Here is a 17,692-nt window from a genome sequence, read left to right on the forward strand (position 1 = left end):
TCAACTTGTCCTAGTGGCTGCTTTAGTCAGCTTCCCATTCAACTGCATCGACAATATGTATTTTTCATCTACTTTGCTTTTTCTTTGTGGATGGCTAAGCTAATTCCTTTTGAAGAATTGTGGATCTTATTAAAGAGACCTTTCATATTATAATGGTTTTTATTTTATATTGATATTTACCTTTGCTCTAATGAATTCTATACACAATTAATTCATAAACTACTCCCACATTGCTAACTAGTCCTGTTCTTTCTCTTAAGTCACAGAAACATTCGTTTTTTGATACTTTTTTTGGGTTCTTGCCAGGTCCAGCACCTCCCAGCTCTTTTTATGAAAAAACACATGATATGTGTTCTAGTAATCTATATAGTCAATAAATTTTTGCCCTCTCTTGTTTCTTTATTATGAACCATATTCTTTATTGTTGTTATTTTACTTTCCTATGCCAACCTTTGTACTGAAGTTATTTAATATTGAAATACATGTCATTTTAATATTTGGAGAGTCTTCATAGATTTTCTGCCTTTCTACCTCTGTACAATAGATGTACATGAACTATAATGATTTTCATGTTGGTCTTTTTTAAAAGTCTTTTTTTGAAGGCAGTGGTGTTCTACCTCTCACTGCCATATAGTGCCACCAGTAAAAGTTGTTATTGAAAAGATGGGTCTTTGCTTATATGGGAAGTTGGGATCCATTTTGTGGTTTCTTGGCAGTAATCTAACATTTTTTTCTCCTCCTTTTCAATTCAAGTTGAATTTAGTTTGGTAGAACAAAATGTTGCATCACAGGTCACTTTACAGCACTCACACATCAAGATCACTTAGGGCTCCCAGAAGATGTAATAATAGAAATAATTCTGCTTAATGATCCTTTAGCAATTAACATCCAATGAGGCATAAGGCAGGGAGACAGAAATATTTTTGCCAAAGGTATTTGCCGCTGTGATTAAAGATTCTATTTGCCAATTAAAAATTCAGGTTGAGGAGAGACGCTGTGAGGATGGTGATGGTCTCCATATGTTTCCACTGGTAGATGACATTTTGCCAATTTCCTCAAGTCCCCCGATGGATTAAATGAGATAATATTTATAAAACATTTAGCACAAAATTCTTTCCCTCACCTTGCCCCTTCCCAGGGACTCGGTAATTTTTTTTGAAAAAGGAATTTTGCTTGTCCTTCTACTCAGGAATAAGAAGATGAGTATCTGTTGTCTATTTTTCAACATGCATTTGAATGGAGATCTTATTAACTTTCTCCACCAGTATGATTTCTAGGAAAGGAGCGTGGATGGATAATGAATGAATTGAGCCTGCTCTCTCATCATTTCTTTCTAAACTCTTTGCCTTCAGTAACTTAAAGTGGGATTGATTTCATTCATCTTCTCTCTCAAAGTTGGAAGTCGTGAAGTGACTACAGGACCTGAAGCAACTTTAAGTCAGAGAAGGCTAAAGAGACTGAAGGTCTCTTTTGCTCTCTCCAACTCCACCTCATCTCTCTCACAGGGCAAGGCATCCATTTTCATTAATAAAGAAAGCATCCCATACCAATGGACTTTGGGACTAGGCTTGCACAGAAAATAACTTCTCTATTTCCCAGGGTTTAACCGCTTATTTTAAATTTGTCTAGGTAAAGCTGTTTTAATGAAAGTTTTAGTCAGTGAAAACCAATTTGACTGCTACAACCCTCCCCACCTCCCCCAAGTTATAAATATGGCGAGGCTAATTAAATCCAGAGACTGGGCATTAATCCCTTCCAGCCTCTTGTTGGCACTTTCAGGGATAATTCCCTGCTTCTCTGCTCTTCCTGTTTTTCTTCATTCTTCCCTCTTTATTAGGTAATTTAGAAAATAGCCTCACTTTAATGGTCCTAGAGGTATCAGAGCAGTCTCTCATCTCAAAGAACACATAAATTTCAGCCATGAGAGGCTCTAGGTTTTCAACTGCAGCATTGATACCATTACCTCCTATCCTTTGTGTGCTGCCTACATGCTGTGGGCATGGAATCCACATGCCAAGGCTGTCTTTTCTAGTGCCTCTTTTCCTCCTCTTGTGAGTAACAATAAAGTTTATTAAAGCTCTAACTGTGTGCTCTTCATCTTTTTCACAAAAATGTAGTGTCTTTCTTATCTCTTAGTTTCTGTTTTCTTAAATCTGTAAGAAGATAGATTGAAGATGATCTCTAATATTTCTACAGTATTATTGTATAATTCTTCTAATATAGAAGTTTCAAGTCTGCTCTCAGACACTTGCTATGCTACTTCTCAATCTAATAAACTTACCTCTTCTCTGGATTTGTGTAACAACCAACTCATTGGTCTCTGTTCTACAAGTATAGCAACAGAAAACCTAAGGTCACTTCCACAGCCACATTGAGTCATTGTAGTATGACTTTGGTGGAGAGATAATGATAAAAAGTGATATTTGAAAATATCCTAGTAGTTTATATAGTATGTACTGTGTAGGAGAAAAAAACTAGAAACAGAGAGTTCACCAAATAAGTAGTTATGGAAATCCATAGAAAGGGGACTACGAAGGTTTTGAACACAGGATAAGAGTAGTGGCAGTCAACATGGTATGGAAAGACACTATGGAACTGGCAAATATGATAACTATTGGCTGTGTAAGGGTCAATGAAAGAAAGGAGAAGTAGGAGATAACTTCAAGAAAATCTTGGCTAGATTGCTAGTTATGAATTGATCAGGTGGTGCTGCCATTGACAGTAATGGAAAGACAGGAAAGAATTGTTTTGAACTGAGTTTGTTACCAATTGACATTAGAAGTATAGATATTCTGTAAGCAGTTATAGGCACATTTGAGACAACATAAAATATAGATTTAGGAGTCATCTGTGTGAAAGCGGATTTTCTTCATATTCCCCTTCTTAGAAATAGTAAGAAAGTATCTTCAAAATTATCCTATTCTAAAACCTTTAGACTTATCTGAAAGAGGAGCCTAAAAAGTCTAAATCAATGTCCTACTCCCCTTTCTCCAGATCAGTCCAGGAGGGACTCCTCCCTGAAATAATTAGGTTGGTGGATTGGAAAGGGGAAAAGAACGCTTGACTGATCCATTTTCACCAGATTAGGGTAATAATCAAAAGTAAGAGGTGTCTTTAATTTCTTCAGTTAATGGAAATATTCCTTGAGTTTGCCTTAACCAGCTACAAAGGAGTATCTTTAAAGGGAGGGGTCAAAGAGGGATTGAAACTGATTCTCCAGAGGTTGTTGAATTTGATGAAGCAAATTGTTCTCTAAACTTTGGAATCTTAATCTTGACTAACAAACATGATAGGATTTCGAAATGACTTGTTTGGAGAGATGTCTGAGGGCATGAGGGGACTCTTGTCAGTTTGGATAGTCCTTTATTTCTACCCAGTTTAGGCTTAGGCAGGTTTGAAGGGAAAGATCATACACTAAGTAATAAATAGTAAAATGTTAATAAAACAAGAAAAGGGATTAGAAGCTTTTTTTTTTTTAAATTAAGTAAAACAACATACAATTGATTTTGCAAACTTACCAATATATAAAGGAGAACTTTCAGTTTTGGCAAAGTCTTCTATATAGGAAATACCCAAAGGTTTGATAGGAGTTTCACCAATTCCACGTATTATATTTCCTACTAGTACATACAGCCACATTGATGATTTTACTTCATTTGTACACTCTCAAATCAAAAGAAAAAAACTTGTTTTATTTTTATATTAAGATTTTGAAATGATTCTAATAATTTAAGTGAATTGATTCTAAATTATTTAAGTAAAAGATTTCAAGATTCTTTCTATATGACCACAAGACTGATATTACTAATGACCAGTGAAAGAAATGCGTCATTAGGCCAAAGGATCTAGAACTTGACATAATCTCATAAATCATTGTATAAGATCATATATTTAGAGCTGGAAAAGAGCTTAGAGACCATTTAATCCAATCAAATCATTTTACAAGTGAGAAAAAAGAGATCATGTCTATCTTTATCTCTCTGGCTATGCCTATATACGTCAATGTCTGTATTTACATCTATGTCCATATATCTAGACTTAGAATAAATGGATAGATGTAAATGGATATAGGTAGATGGATGATACATACATTTTATTTATATGTATAAGCTATACATACTTACATACATAATGCATATATACATGGTAAATAAAAGAGCTAGGTATCAAGCCCATATCCTCGCACTCCAAATATAGTGCTTTTTCCATAATAATACCTACTCATGTATATTTACTCAAACAAAAGATACCTCAGAAGGAGGCCAAGGAACGAAAGAACTGCTCTAGCCTACACTCTTGAGTGATCAAACACCTCTAGGAAACAATGTGTTTGTGGGGGGGAAGTGAGGCCAAGGAGACAGTCTCCTTTCTTGATATATTTATACAGTTGTAACAATTAAAATGAGAAGCTGTATGGCCCAGTAGAGAGAAAGTGGGTCTTGGAGTTTGGCTCAACTTTTCCATCTCTCCCTCCACTCCACAGTCCTCTATGTACACTGGTTCTGTGACCCCAGCCAAATTACTTAATACTTGTGTGCTAGATAACTCTTTAAGGTTATAATTTGCAGAGAAGTTCATAATAAGAGAAATCTTTCACTGGGAGCTCCCCATACTGAAGACCATAGGTCTGGTTAAAAAATTATCACGAATTTTAATTTTCAAATTAATTTAAAACATTATTACTGTAATTTTCAGTCTTTTTATGAAGACCACAATTTTGTGTAAGTTGAAAATGTGTTAAGTGAGCTCAATTGTCCTCTATAATGCTTAAAATACCTTACATACCTAAATTAAAACTAAAGCTTGTTATTAGACTTTACTGATTCTTGGTAAATAATAATGGATAAATAGCACCTTCATTTATAATTTATGCTGGTTTGTTTTCACTTCTCCCAATGAGTCCAGCCAAAGATGGTGAAGGAAGTAATGTTGAAATGAGTGCAATAGGAAAGCAATAGGGTGAATGACACATCATTCTCTCATGCTCAGAAGCCAGAAGGTACATAATTCCAGAGTGCAACTAGCCCAAAGAATTCCTTTAGATTTCTACATGGCTCTGAATTAAGTTCAGCCTAAACATAATGATATCAGTTTCAGGTTTGTTATGAGGATTCAAATCTACTCTAAGGTGTGTATATTGATTTCTGGTTCAGGACACAGGTAAATTCTTCACTTTAAAATGAACCCAGCTGCTCACCATGTTTTCCAATAGGGTCTGGCTTTGGCTTCCCCCATAAGGAAATGGCCAAGCCCCACCAAGGAGCCCTATGTCATGTTGCTACTATGGAGCCTGTGCTAATGAAGCAGGAAGGAGGCCATGGCATCCAGCAGTAACATCACGCTGCTGATGGCATACAGGACCCTGGATTTGTGTTGCTGTTCATTTTTGTGAAGAAGCAGATCATGCATTTTGCTATGAAATCTCAAAAAGGCCCTTAGTCCCTGTGGCACACAATGCTCCCAAGGATCTGAAGGAAGAAATTGATACCTGACTGTCTAAGGTCCAGGATGTAAATTATGAACCTCAACTTCTTAAAGAGGGTGATGCCAGACTTTTGCAGCTGGAGACACCAGGAAATCAACATTGCTACAACTAACTGTACAGGATGAAAGCTTTGGATGCCATTCATGCCTCTGAGATCCCATTCCATTCAGAAGGCTGGCATCCTTGTTTTCTGATAAACAATAACTTCCATTCCTATCTGCCAGATCTTTGAAACAAAAGTACCCCATTCAAGGGTGTCCACAAAGCTCTCATTGATACCCTTCTAGATAGGTATGAGAGAGCTCGATATGAAACTAGTGTCTTTGACCAGACTGATTATCTACAATATTAGGGAGCACTGAGTAAACTGGCTGACATGTGAGTTGTCAAAGCCTGTGGTGGAAGCTCCTAGTGGCAGCACCAGTTGGGACCTAAGAATCTAACACAGTCAGCTGAAGTTTCCTCCCTAACAACTATCCAGGTCACCTATTTGCCCTCCAGCCAGAACAGTAAAAGTGCAAAGCACTTCCTAGAGCTGAAGAGTTTTAAGGATAAACTATAATACACTAGAGAGCACACTCTGACTGAATTTGGGGATAGTCATAGCCAATATGGCTCCAGTAGGAGAGTCTAGTCTTAGTACCCAGGGATTTTTCTGGGGCAGGAGACACAGAAGCACTGGAGAGCATTGGTATCATTATACCCAGAATTCTTGAAATGTGGTCTGGAGCTCCTTCCTTAGCTCATCCCTCTGGTCTGTTGTAGAACTAAAGTTCTATGAGGCCCTCTTTTCCTCTCTAATAGCTTTTTTGTGGAGTTGAATCCACATATTTTTACTCTGTCCATGTTACTTCCTCCATGCCTCAACTTGTTTTTGATCATGGTTATTTTTTCCCCTCTCCCAAAATCACTTTTATCCTAAATAGGTTAGTGGGAGTGAGGTTGGGGGCATTTATGATGTTAGAAATGGAAACCACAGAGCCCCTGTGTTACCTACTTGGATGGGGACTCTAGTCCACAGACACATCATTTAAAGTTGTGGAGTGAAAAGGGCAGAAGGGAACTAGGGTGTTGCATTTAAATGAAGCCCTGCTGGGATTTGTGCTGTGTTTAGTGCACTGTCTTGCCCTTCCCTTCCCATATTATACATCAAGATGTGGCTGAGGGGAACTGTCAGTGATATAGGCACTAATTCTATATTCTCCCAATAGGTCACTTCACTGGTCTGACTTTATAAACCAATTATTTAATAAAAAGAACTGTAAAAATAAAAAAAAGAACCAAGAACTGAAGAACAGTCAAAGAAATGTTTCATGAAGAACTACCATAATGAAGAAAACTTTGTTGATCTTTCTAATACAGACCTGTGCCCCCAATGCCAAACTAGGAATCAGCTCAAGGGGCTGCCATTGATCTTTTTATAGTTATGTTGGGGCGGCCTTCTTTTCCTATGGTTTTATCTACCATTGGTGACCAAGCTATTTGCAAGTCCTCGGTCATTAGAAGTTCTTGCCTCCATGCTATGGAAGTGAAGATTATGATGGATTCAGTTACTCCAACTTTGAAAATTTTCCATTAGGGCACAAACCACGAAGAGGCAAGGACAGAATTCTTGATAGCTGGAGGAGGCAATGTACTGATGGAAGTAGGGCTAATGGCTGAACTGCAGAGTGATTATCAAGGGAAGCAGCAGGAAGAGAAAACAGAGAAAGGTCATTTAGTGAGACAGAACTATCCTGTACTTTCCTGATTTTTCTATGTTGTGGCAGATAAGGAGTGTAACCTTTGAATCTTTGAATCCTTGTCTCTTAGATAATGCATATCAGCAATCACTTTGCAACATTTATAGTCCTAGATTGTTGACTGAAGGCATTGAGGGGTTAAATGATTTTTCCAGGATCACAAATGCAGTATGTATCAGAGATGAGATTTGAAACCAGGTCTTCCTAATGCCAGGGTTGCCTCTCTGCTGCATTGTGTTGCATCTACAAATTTACCTCACTCACCAAATAACACATTTTAGTTCAAGATATTTCATCCTGTTCAAAGGGCCTAGATTACCAGTAAATTGCAAAGGCTATCATCCAAGAACACAGAAAATGGGGCACAAGAGAAATAGACTACCTGATGAATCTTCTATTGATGTGAAACTCTGAGTTTCCTTTCTCATGCACAGGAAATCATTTGAAGAAGAGTTGGATGTCTTTGAAACTGTTGTCTCATATTCATATCTATTTGAAAACAAAAAAAAATAATTTTTTAATTTAAAGATATTGGTAAGGGTATCATGAACCCTGGTCAGATTACTAACTTTGTTATTACTAGATATACTTAGGGCAAATCTTACCCAAATTCAATAAAGTATGATAAGTAAAGTTTTCCACATTGCTTATCATCACGATCACAAATTATAATTGATTAAAGAAATCTGCTTAAAGTACCTTTACATTCATCCTTTCCAGTTAACTCTCACTACACAAGCTTCTGGATTATCTGCTTTGTGTATTATCCATAGCATATTTTTAATACCTTACTTACTTTATGGTATCATCTAATACATTTCTATATCACTTTACCTATTATTATCTAATGCTTTTTTCACTGAACAAAGAATGAAATGGCTTAATTAGAGCTAACTAGGAAGTTAACTCTACCAGGAAGGAAAAAATGATGCCTTCTGTGTAGAGCACATAATACTTTATTCTAGGAGTCCTGGAAATGCCAAAGAACTACTTGATTTCATTTAAATCTGGAAAAGCAAACGAATTTATGTACTAGATAAAAGACAAACAAGAAACTTTAATTCCATAAGGGAAAATGAAGTCTAATCATCATTCTGTAAGTAAGGAAATTGTGTGACCATGAAAGCTGGAGAGGACCAAAGTCATATTACAAGGTGGTGAAAGAGGAGTCATCTTTTTTCCGAGTTTCTGTCCAGTGCTCTTTTTTCTTCTGTAAGACACTGCTTCTTTGAAAAGAAATCACAAACGTTTCTCACAGGTACAAAGTATATCCAGTCATCAGGTATTGAAATACTTACGGATCCATTAAGAAATGAGGTAATGACTGCAAAAAGCATCCGATGCCCATAGTCATGCACCCCATAGCGATCAATATAGGTCTATGCATTTTTGTTCCAAAGTAACTCACAAATACCATCAGCAAAAGATTCCCTAGGAAAGAGAACACTTGTTTCTATCTCTAAAGGCAAAGTATGACTTAAAATTAGAGACTCAGTTTGCAAAAACTTTTTGGAAATGCAGTAATCTGAAACAAAATAATATGTTTGGAAACCCTACATACTCTGAAATAATGGCAAATAATCAGTCAACAAGAACTGATTAAGTTGTTACTATATTCTAGGTACTGTGTTAAGGGCTGGGGAATAAAAGATAAAAACAGCCCTTGCCCTCAACAAGCTTATATTTGAATTGGGAAGATGACATAGAACAGTGCCTGGCACATAATATGTTTATTGATTGATTGGCTTATTATGCTTATTGATTATGTTTGTTGGTTGATGTAAATATCTAGGTTCATGGAAGATATAATATACCAAGTAGATGACAAGTAATTTGAGAGAAAGGGCTTGGTAACTGGGGCAACTGGGAAAGGTGTCCTAAAGATGAAATTTGAGCAGAGGTTTGAAGTAAGCCAAGGGGGATGTGGTGGTAGGATTAGTGAACCTGGCTTTTAGTTTGGTTCTGTCATTGGATGAATGATCTCAGACAAGTAGTTTAATCTCACTTAAGCAAACCTCTTTCTCTTGTATGTTATGAAAGTAAAAGCAAAAGTAAAAACAAAGAAACTTCCCAACTACCTCACTGTATCATTGTAAGGGCTGAATACTATGCCATTTGATTTCTAAATACTTTGTAGATTTATTTTTTTGACATGAAAAGATTTTTAATACCAGGTCAGTCTCTCTGTCAGTGCATCCCTCAGACCATAGGCTATCTTATTCTGGATCCTTCAGATTGTAGTGCTTGTTTACCTACAACTTTTTTTCCATCAAATAACACATCTATAATATTCATCATTAGAGGTAGTAGGGTAGCACAGTGGATAGAGTGTTAGACCAAGGAAGACTTGAATTCAAATCTGACCTAAGATGTTACCATCTGTGTGATCTTGGGCAAGTCACTTAACCTGTGCCTCAGTTTCCTCAACTGTAAAATGGGCATAATAATATCACTTCTTTTCCAGTGTGGTTATGAGGATCAAATGAGGCAGTTATTTATAAAGCACTTAGCATGGTGCTTGGCACTTAATAAAAGATTATTCTCTTCCTCTCTTCCCTACTTTAGCAGTAGCTGGCTAACCTTGCTCCCAATTAAAGGTAGAGTAGCAAGCTGAGAAACAGTCAAATTTGAAAAATGAATTTAAAAAAGACATGGTCATGAGCACATAAGCATAAGTTTATTGAAAGCAGGTACTATGCCTTTTCCATATTTGTTTCCTCCACAGGTTCTAGCATAGAAATTATCATAACATTAATTAATGAATGTTTGTTGAATAAATGAACAAAGAGATGGATGAACAATTAAAGGCATTAAAGTGGAATGGGGCCACTTCAAAAAAATAATGAGTTAGTTCTCCCTAAGTGTAAGATATACCAGTAGAGGTAAACCTATGGCTAGCTAAGGATCTAGCATCAGAGAGTCTCTGAGATGCAAAGGGCCTCTCAAACCTAATTTCAAGTCTCATCTACATTTGAACAAAAGTCATCAGGAAAACATACTCAACACATGATCACTGAGCCTCTGCATGATGATTCCCTAAAAAGAAGCTACGATATCCTGAGGCAGCCCATTCTTCTTTTGCATATCTTAAATTGTTAGGATTTTTTTCTCTTATATTAAGTCTAAAGCTAGTTCTTTCCATTTATTACTCCTACTTATGCCACGAAGAATAAATGGGAGCAAGTATGGCATACTAGCAAGGGAATTGACTTTGGAGTCAGTTTTTCTAAATGTCTTTTAAGTTATAACCTAATCAAATTATGAAAGATTGTATGGTGATATTCATATCATATGATGAGAAGCAATATAAGAGTTGAGTTCAAGTCCTGTCCCTAATATATATTGGTTGTTGTTGCTGTGTTTGTCCTTCATTGCCAAAGAGGACCATGACATCGGAGAAATGATGACATGACTTGCACTTGACTTTGTTTTGAGTGAGGGAGGGCTGTGCAGGTCACCAGCCTCACTTCTCCTCCAGAGCCATCTGGATCCAGTGACCAGATATTCATGAGGATGACTGGAGATGGCCCAGGTTGCAATGGGACATGTTGGCCTTTTAGGCTATGGCCTTTTCAGATACTTACTTAAAGTGAGGTAATGCCCATTCAGCGAATAGGCCTCTTTAAAAAGTAGTCAGGGGATGGCCTCTTTAAATAGAAAATAAAGAAATAAGTAAATAAATAAATAATGGTGGGAGGGGTAAGAGCCTCAGGGTTGTTGTTTAGAAGAGAAACAGTTACCATTGACATTCACTGTAAGGCAGGAGGGTCCAAAAACAGCCATTGAGTGGATCTTGGGCAGGGAGTCATTGTTATTCAATGTCTAGGCTTCAGAGTTGTAGGGAAGGAAGGAAGGAAGGAAGGGAGGAAGGGAGGAAGGAAGGAAGGAAGAAATCTATCCAGCAAACCCCAAGTTAACTGGGCAGCTTCTGACCATCAAAATTTACCTTATTTTGGAGAGGAGAAGGAAGGGGAGAGGGAGAGGTTGAGAGAAAAAATGAGCAGTTACCCAGCTAGCTGGGTTCCCGTTGAGACAGCTCCATCTACTCACAGGTTGTGTTTGTCCTTCATTTTCAAAGAGGACAATACCATTAGAGAAATGATCACATGACTTGCACTTGACTTTGTTTTGAGTGAGGAAGGGCTGTGCAGAGTCACCAGCCTTCCTTTCTCCTCTTGAGCCATCTGGATCCGGTGATCACCTGGTCAATTCACTTAAATTCTTAGTACTCAAGGTAACTCCTGGGCAATTATGTTATTCTTTCACCTTATCTTTAATCTCTTATTTTCCACTATTTCTTTCCTATCTACATTTAAGTTACTCAAGTCTCCTAACCCCCCTTAAAATGTTCTAGCCCATACAACTACCATCCCATCTCTCTCCTCGTCTCTGCTAAACTTCTCAAAAACAGTTGTCAATGCTCAGTACTACTACTTTATTACCCCTTGTCTCCCCAGCTCCTCCAGTATGACTTCTGTCTCCAACATTCTACTGAAACTATCTTTTCTAAGGTCACAAATTACCTCCTAATGACCAAATACAAGACTAGTCTTTACCATCTTTAACTTCTCTGCAGCTTTTAACACTGATGAATGGTTACCTTTCTGTATTAGTTTTCTACCCCAGTGAAATAATAGATCAGACCCTCTCCCCCTAAAATAAAAAGTAAATTAGTGTATTACTTTAAATGTAATCTATCACTCATTCTAGACAGTTGACACATTGTGGGGTAGGGGTTGTGATTTCACTAGGATAGGGAACCTTCAGTGAGAACATTTCTTCTGCCTGCACCTGCATTGCAGTTTATAGCCATAGAAAGTTACCTGGGCACTGAGTGTTTATGACTTGCCTAGGATCACATAGCTAACTAACATGTACTGAATGCAAGATTTGCATGTCTTCTTGCTTCTGTTTTCAACTCTCTAGCCACTTTGCCAAAGCTGCCATTCGTACTCAATTACATGCCAGCAAAGCTGGAGATTTAAATGAAATGGATAAGTATGTCTCAAAATCTAAAATACTCAAATTAGCAAAACAGAAAGTAGAGATATTAACCCATTCTTTGCAAATTTTGATATTACTGGGCAGCAAGGTAAGTCAACTAGCATACTTAGCACTTTTTTAGGAATGCATTATTTAGAAACAAATCTCTGATATAGTTAGAGAGAACATTCACCTTAAACTTACCTTCCTAAGCAGTCTAAAGACAGGCATATGACAAAAAGCTAAAGATACTTTTTGTTCACTCTAAACAAACAATAATTAATGTCATAAACACAAATAATTACCAATTTCAAAACTTCCATTTATAAGTCCAACCAGAGTTGTTGAGAGATTAAACTGTCTCTCTACTTGTGTAAGGATGGAATTTAGAAAAGATCCAGACAATGTTTTGGAGACATATGCACACATCAATGCCAGTAGAAACATCTGAGGGAAAAGAATAAGAGGAAAATAAGCATCATTTCCATTATAATAGTAAAAACAGTTTTTTTTTAATGTAATAGATTTTATATTTTAGGTATAAACAAAATCAATTTCCTTTGAATGAATGGACCCTATTTCCCCATTAAGTGATATTATAATTTCAGGGATATGCTCTGCTTTCTTCTGATATCCATGCTTTATTGGCAAAATGAAGTTGCTTTGCATATAGGTATCTGTTGTGAGCCACAAATTAATTATCTTTCAAAGCAGTAATTTCCATGTATGTCTAGTTGGTGCTTTAAAATAAAAGCTAGGAAAAGCAAATGCATTCCCCATTAGATTCTAAGCTCATTTTGAATAAAGATTTTGTCGTTCATTTTATCTGTATCTGAACATATGTTAGGTGCTAAATAAATGCCTGTTTATTAATTGATTACTCCTGAGAAGACAGACATTAAGTATGAAGGCAAGAGGAAGGTGGAACATAAAGCAGGAGAGAGACACTAAGTGCTGATAAAAGGACCTAAAGAAATCAAACATAGAGAAACACTGAGTACAGAGATGGTAAAGTTTCCATCAGAGCCTCTGGGTGAAATGCTCTGCAATTTTGTCTTGCTTTTCTCTTTACTGGCTGATGTCAACATGAGGTAGGAGGAACAATTCTCAGCCCCTGTGGTTAGCAACAGCAAAGACAGACTATTCTCCAATATGAAAGTAAGGAAGATGATGAATCAGTCATTTCAGTTGTGTCAAGATACTGGAGTCATTTGCCATTTCCTTCTCCAACCCATTTTATGGGTGAAGAACCAAGGCAAACAGGATTAAATGATTTACCGAGGGTCACACAGGTAGCAAATATCTGAAGCTAGATCTAAACTCAGGAAGATGAATATTCCTCATTTCAGGCCTGGCACTCTATCCACTGGGCCACCTGGTTGCCTGCAAGAAGTAGTAGTAGTAGCAGTAGTAGTAGTAGTAGTAGTAGTAGTAGTAGTAGTAGTAGTAGTAGTAGTAGTAGTAGTAGTAGCAGTAGTAGTAGTCATAGTCGTAGCAGTAGTAGCAGTAGTGATAGTAACTAGCATTTATAAAGCACTTATTATGTGGCAGGCACCGTGCCAAGTGCTTTACAAATATTATCTCATATGATCCTCACAACAACCCTGAGAAGTAGGTGTTATTATTATCACCCCCATTTTACAGCTTAATAAACCAAAGCACAGAAGCTGAGAGACTTGTCTAGCATGTCTGACGACTCAGGTTTGAACTCAGGCTTTTCTAACTCTAGGTATAGCACTAGCCATTGTAAAATTCTAGCTACCTTGCTAACATGCTTTTTCTCTCCTTGTAACAACTACTGCTTAAGGAGGAGAAAGCTCATTGTTTTATATAGCTTCTACCTCTCATATTTAATAACTTCTTCTGGAAGCATTTTTGATTTCTCTGTTTCAGTGTGTCTTTTTTTATACAGCATAAGTAGATTAAATGGATCTCTAGTTCAATTTTCTATTCAAATGGAAATTCATTGAAAGAAATTACATGATCCTGCACTTATTTGGAAGCTTGGGCCATGTAAGCAAGCAAACTGGCTAAACTGGTTAACAATTTTTATTTATATTTCATCAAATCTGTAAACCTAGGGATGTCGGTACTTTCTCCAGTGACTCAAATCACAACCTATTCATGATTTGTGACTCTTGCTCATGTATCAAATATCCTCCTTGCCTAACCTATTTGAATGATATGGTTGCATATACCACTAACCCAAACAGGTTTTTCCAAATGGTATTATTGACATATGCCTAGTGAGGGGGTAATCTATATTTTTTCAATATACCTGTTGACATGTTTTATACGATGAGAAATCCCTGGAAAATCATTAAACTTTAAAGGTATCATTAGTAATTTGGCTTCATGTTCTTAGTCAGCTGACCAGTGATAATCTGACATTTTAACAGATAATGATTTAATTCTTTACTTTGCTCCAGCTCTAATACTTTTATTTACATTAGTGATCAAAGTAGGTATTTTGGCATGAAATTAATAGTGTAATGTTGAATTTAAGATCACTTTCAAAGAATAATTAGATTTTCCTAGAGATTTACCAAAATACAAATCAGTGTTTTAAAATTTCATAAAACATTTTATATACATATAGGTATATCATATATCTACATATTATGAGCATATAATATGTAGATATATAAATCTTCATATGCAAAATGGAGTGATTAAGGACACTCCACTCTTTTTGTAGTTGTTTTTGCATTTAAGTCCAAAGTATTTTCTTCCCTAAGTATTCGTCTTAATTCTCCACTTCTCTTTGTATATGTAGATCTTTCTTACCTATACCTGAATGACAGCAAGCAATCATTTCAGAAAGAATATTTTGATAACAGTGTCAAGGTAGAAACCATTTCTACTCAATGGTTGTCAAAAATTCAGACAAATATCTGGATAATGCCAGTAAAAAAAGCAATTTAATTTAAATATGGCTCGGAATGGGGGTGAGGGGAAAATACCTGCTAAGTCAAATACTGAGTGCTACTATGGAAACGAAAACACCCTGTAAATAGATAGTTTGATGGTAACATACTGGCGAATGTGGACAAAGCACTTGTCCTGAATTATTGTGGAGGACTGTAACCATATTAACAATATGCTACTGTCCCATGTTGCCATCCTTCCAAAACAAAACAAAACAAACAAACAAACAAAAAAGCCCCAACAAACCAAAAACCTACCCTGGAACAAAATGTGTACCTAATAGTTGGAAGTGCAACATCTTAAAAATTAGATCACAGGATCTAACATTTTCTACAGAATAAAGATCCCTCCACAAAATTATTCATTTGTTTCTAAACTTAAAAAAAAAGACAGCAATTTCCATACCTTTCAGATGGTTCCCCACTCCAACTATTTAAAAAAATTCCTGCTGTAGTAGTGCCCACAGAGGCACCCAAATACACAGTTATGTCATATTCCTTTGAAACAACCTATTCTCCACTTGCCATATAATTTATAACTTCTATTAGGTAATCAACTAAATAAAAGCAATTTCACAGGTACTCTCTAAATTGGTTCACACATGCTCAGATATACATTTAATAGATTCCATACCTTTATCTTGGAAATACACTTTAATTGGTTGGTTGCAATCTGTTTGTCAGTTTCTCTCATGTTCTTCCAAGTGCACCTGAATGTTTATTTCTTGACAGTTCTTAATACTGACCTTTTAAAAACAATCACAAACAAAAAATAATTTAAACTAACAAAGACATTCACAAACGTTATTCGTTCTGGGAATTCTCAGAGGTTGGATCATTTGATCTAAATCACTTGAATGCACTGCAAAAATACTTACAGTAGTTTTAATGAATTCTAGATAATGACTTGTTCATATAAAGTTTTCTATTGAAAAATGATCAAATTAAAGGTGTTGGTTACTTTTTAATGATATTAAGAAGAATGATTAACTTGCCAGAGCCCAACTGTAAAACAAAAAAACAAATTAAAATAACCCAAAGATTTGAAAATAGTAGAACCTGATCTAAAGGAAGCTCTTGATATCCTCAGGCAAAACAAATGGAACTGAATGTGAACTTTATGGACAAAGATTTGAAAACAACCAACCAAACAAAAACTTAACACCCTGTCCTTAGGAACTAAAGGTATTAAACTGGGTTTTTTGCTGAAAGCTGCTTCATTCGTCTTATTAAGCCTCAACAATCTGCATTTGGTTAGTATCCAAATTCAAGTTCTTTGAGTTCCAGGACTTTTTTGGAATCTGAGAAGGGGAAATGAATTCTGGGAAAGTTCTGATGCAAGGAAACAATGAAGCAGTGCAAAGTTAGAAATCACACTAGGCTGAGTAAAACCGTACAGCAAGGTTTAGATCCAAGAAAACTTTTCAAATTCCAAGTCAGGAGAAAGGGATTATGGGAAGGTCAAATTATAAAGGTGGAGAATAAGAGCAGGAGGGAAGAGGAAGGAGCCTGATCTTTCTGAAAAAATAAATGTCCAAAGAGAACATAATATGGAACCTACCTTTAAGAGACTTACGTCATCCACATCAAGTTTGCTTTGAAGTATGTTTTGGATCTACATCTATATTTGTCCTGCACAGGAGAAATTTCTCCTCCCTTGAAAAAAAGCAGCTCATGAAAATATATGTGTAATGTGTGTATCCTTCAGAGAAAATCCTAGCAATGCTCAATTCAACAGATCTCCCTTCAAAGTCTTTGCCTATGAATCTAGGGCAGTGAAATGGGCCAAAGCCAAAGTTTTTCACTTTGACAATATTTCTTTGAGTAGCTCCATTCAAAGTAGCCAAGCTACTAACTTAACAGAGCACAGTTTTAATTTATCTAAATGTGCTGAGTACAGCCTATTAAAAGTGTGATTCTGAAGGGCTTTAGTATAATCAGCCTTAAATGCTTTTGCCCTTTGAATTTGATAAGTGCCCAATTCCGGTACTTACATGAATGAAGATTAGTTAATTCACTAAATACTTGCTGAGTACTTACTCATTCCTTCCTTCCCTTGCTCAATAAACATTTATAAGGCATTTTTGGGTGCTGGGGGAGATCTAAAGATAAGTGAGCTATGCTCCTTTTCCTCAAAGAGTTTATAATTTTGGAAGGACAGACAGTAATTATAACTTTAAGTGGAGTCATAGGGGAAAAATAATCATTTAAATTGTGTTGTTGTAATAGGCATCCAGAACATGTGCAGGCCCCATCAGCTATCTAAGAGGGAGTCTCCATGTGGATGATGCCATCTTAGCAAACTGATGGTGTCTGAACTTTTACTAGGCTACTTCACCTTGTTTCCAAGTCTTCCCTGTTTAAAAAATTTACTTTTCCAGGCAAATAGACAGGGATACATTTTGAACACAATATCTATGGTCTCAATCAGTTCCTAATAGTCCTCTGGGGATTCTGGGGAGGCATCAGTAGATTCCATCTTAGAAAGCTAATGGGATCTGCACGTGGACCAGATGAATTATTCCCTCTCCTCTAATGTACTTAATGAAGCATAT

General features: G+C 36.4%; 1 protein-coding gene and 1 pseudogene across 1 annotated transcript in view; one reads left to right on the forward strand and one right to left on the reverse strand.

Annotated features, from left to right (window-relative positions):
• SLCO1A2 (solute carrier organic anion transporter family member 1A2) overlaps positions 1-15,922 on the reverse strand; it is a 58,720-nt gene extending 42,798 nt beyond the window's left edge. Inside the window, exons 1-5 of the mRNA XM_072653552.1 lie at positions 15,772-15,922; positions 12,516-12,657; positions 8,526-8,658; positions 7,610-7,716; positions 3,519-3,665 (exon numbers count right to left, since the gene is read on the reverse strand). Coding sequence (XP_072509653.1) covers positions 3,519-3,665; positions 7,610-7,716; positions 8,526-8,658; positions 12,516-12,657; positions 15,772-15,831 — 589 coding nt within the window. The 5' untranslated portion in view covers positions 15,832-15,922. The remainder of the gene's footprint in view (positions 1-3,518; positions 3,666-7,609; positions 7,717-8,525; positions 8,659-12,515; positions 12,658-15,771) is intronic.
• Positions 5,318-5,867, forward strand: LOC140533606 (protein C1orf43 homolog pseudogene; annotated as a pseudogene).
• Positions 15,923-17,692: the final 1,770 nt, after the last annotated feature.

This window comes from Notamacropus eugenii, chromosome 3 (genome assembly GCF_028372415.1).
Source record: "Notamacropus eugenii isolate mMacEug1 chromosome 3, mMacEug1.pri_v2, whole genome shotgun sequence".
Taxonomy (NCBI): Eukaryota; Metazoa; Chordata; class Mammalia; order Diprotodontia; family Macropodidae; genus Notamacropus; species Notamacropus eugenii.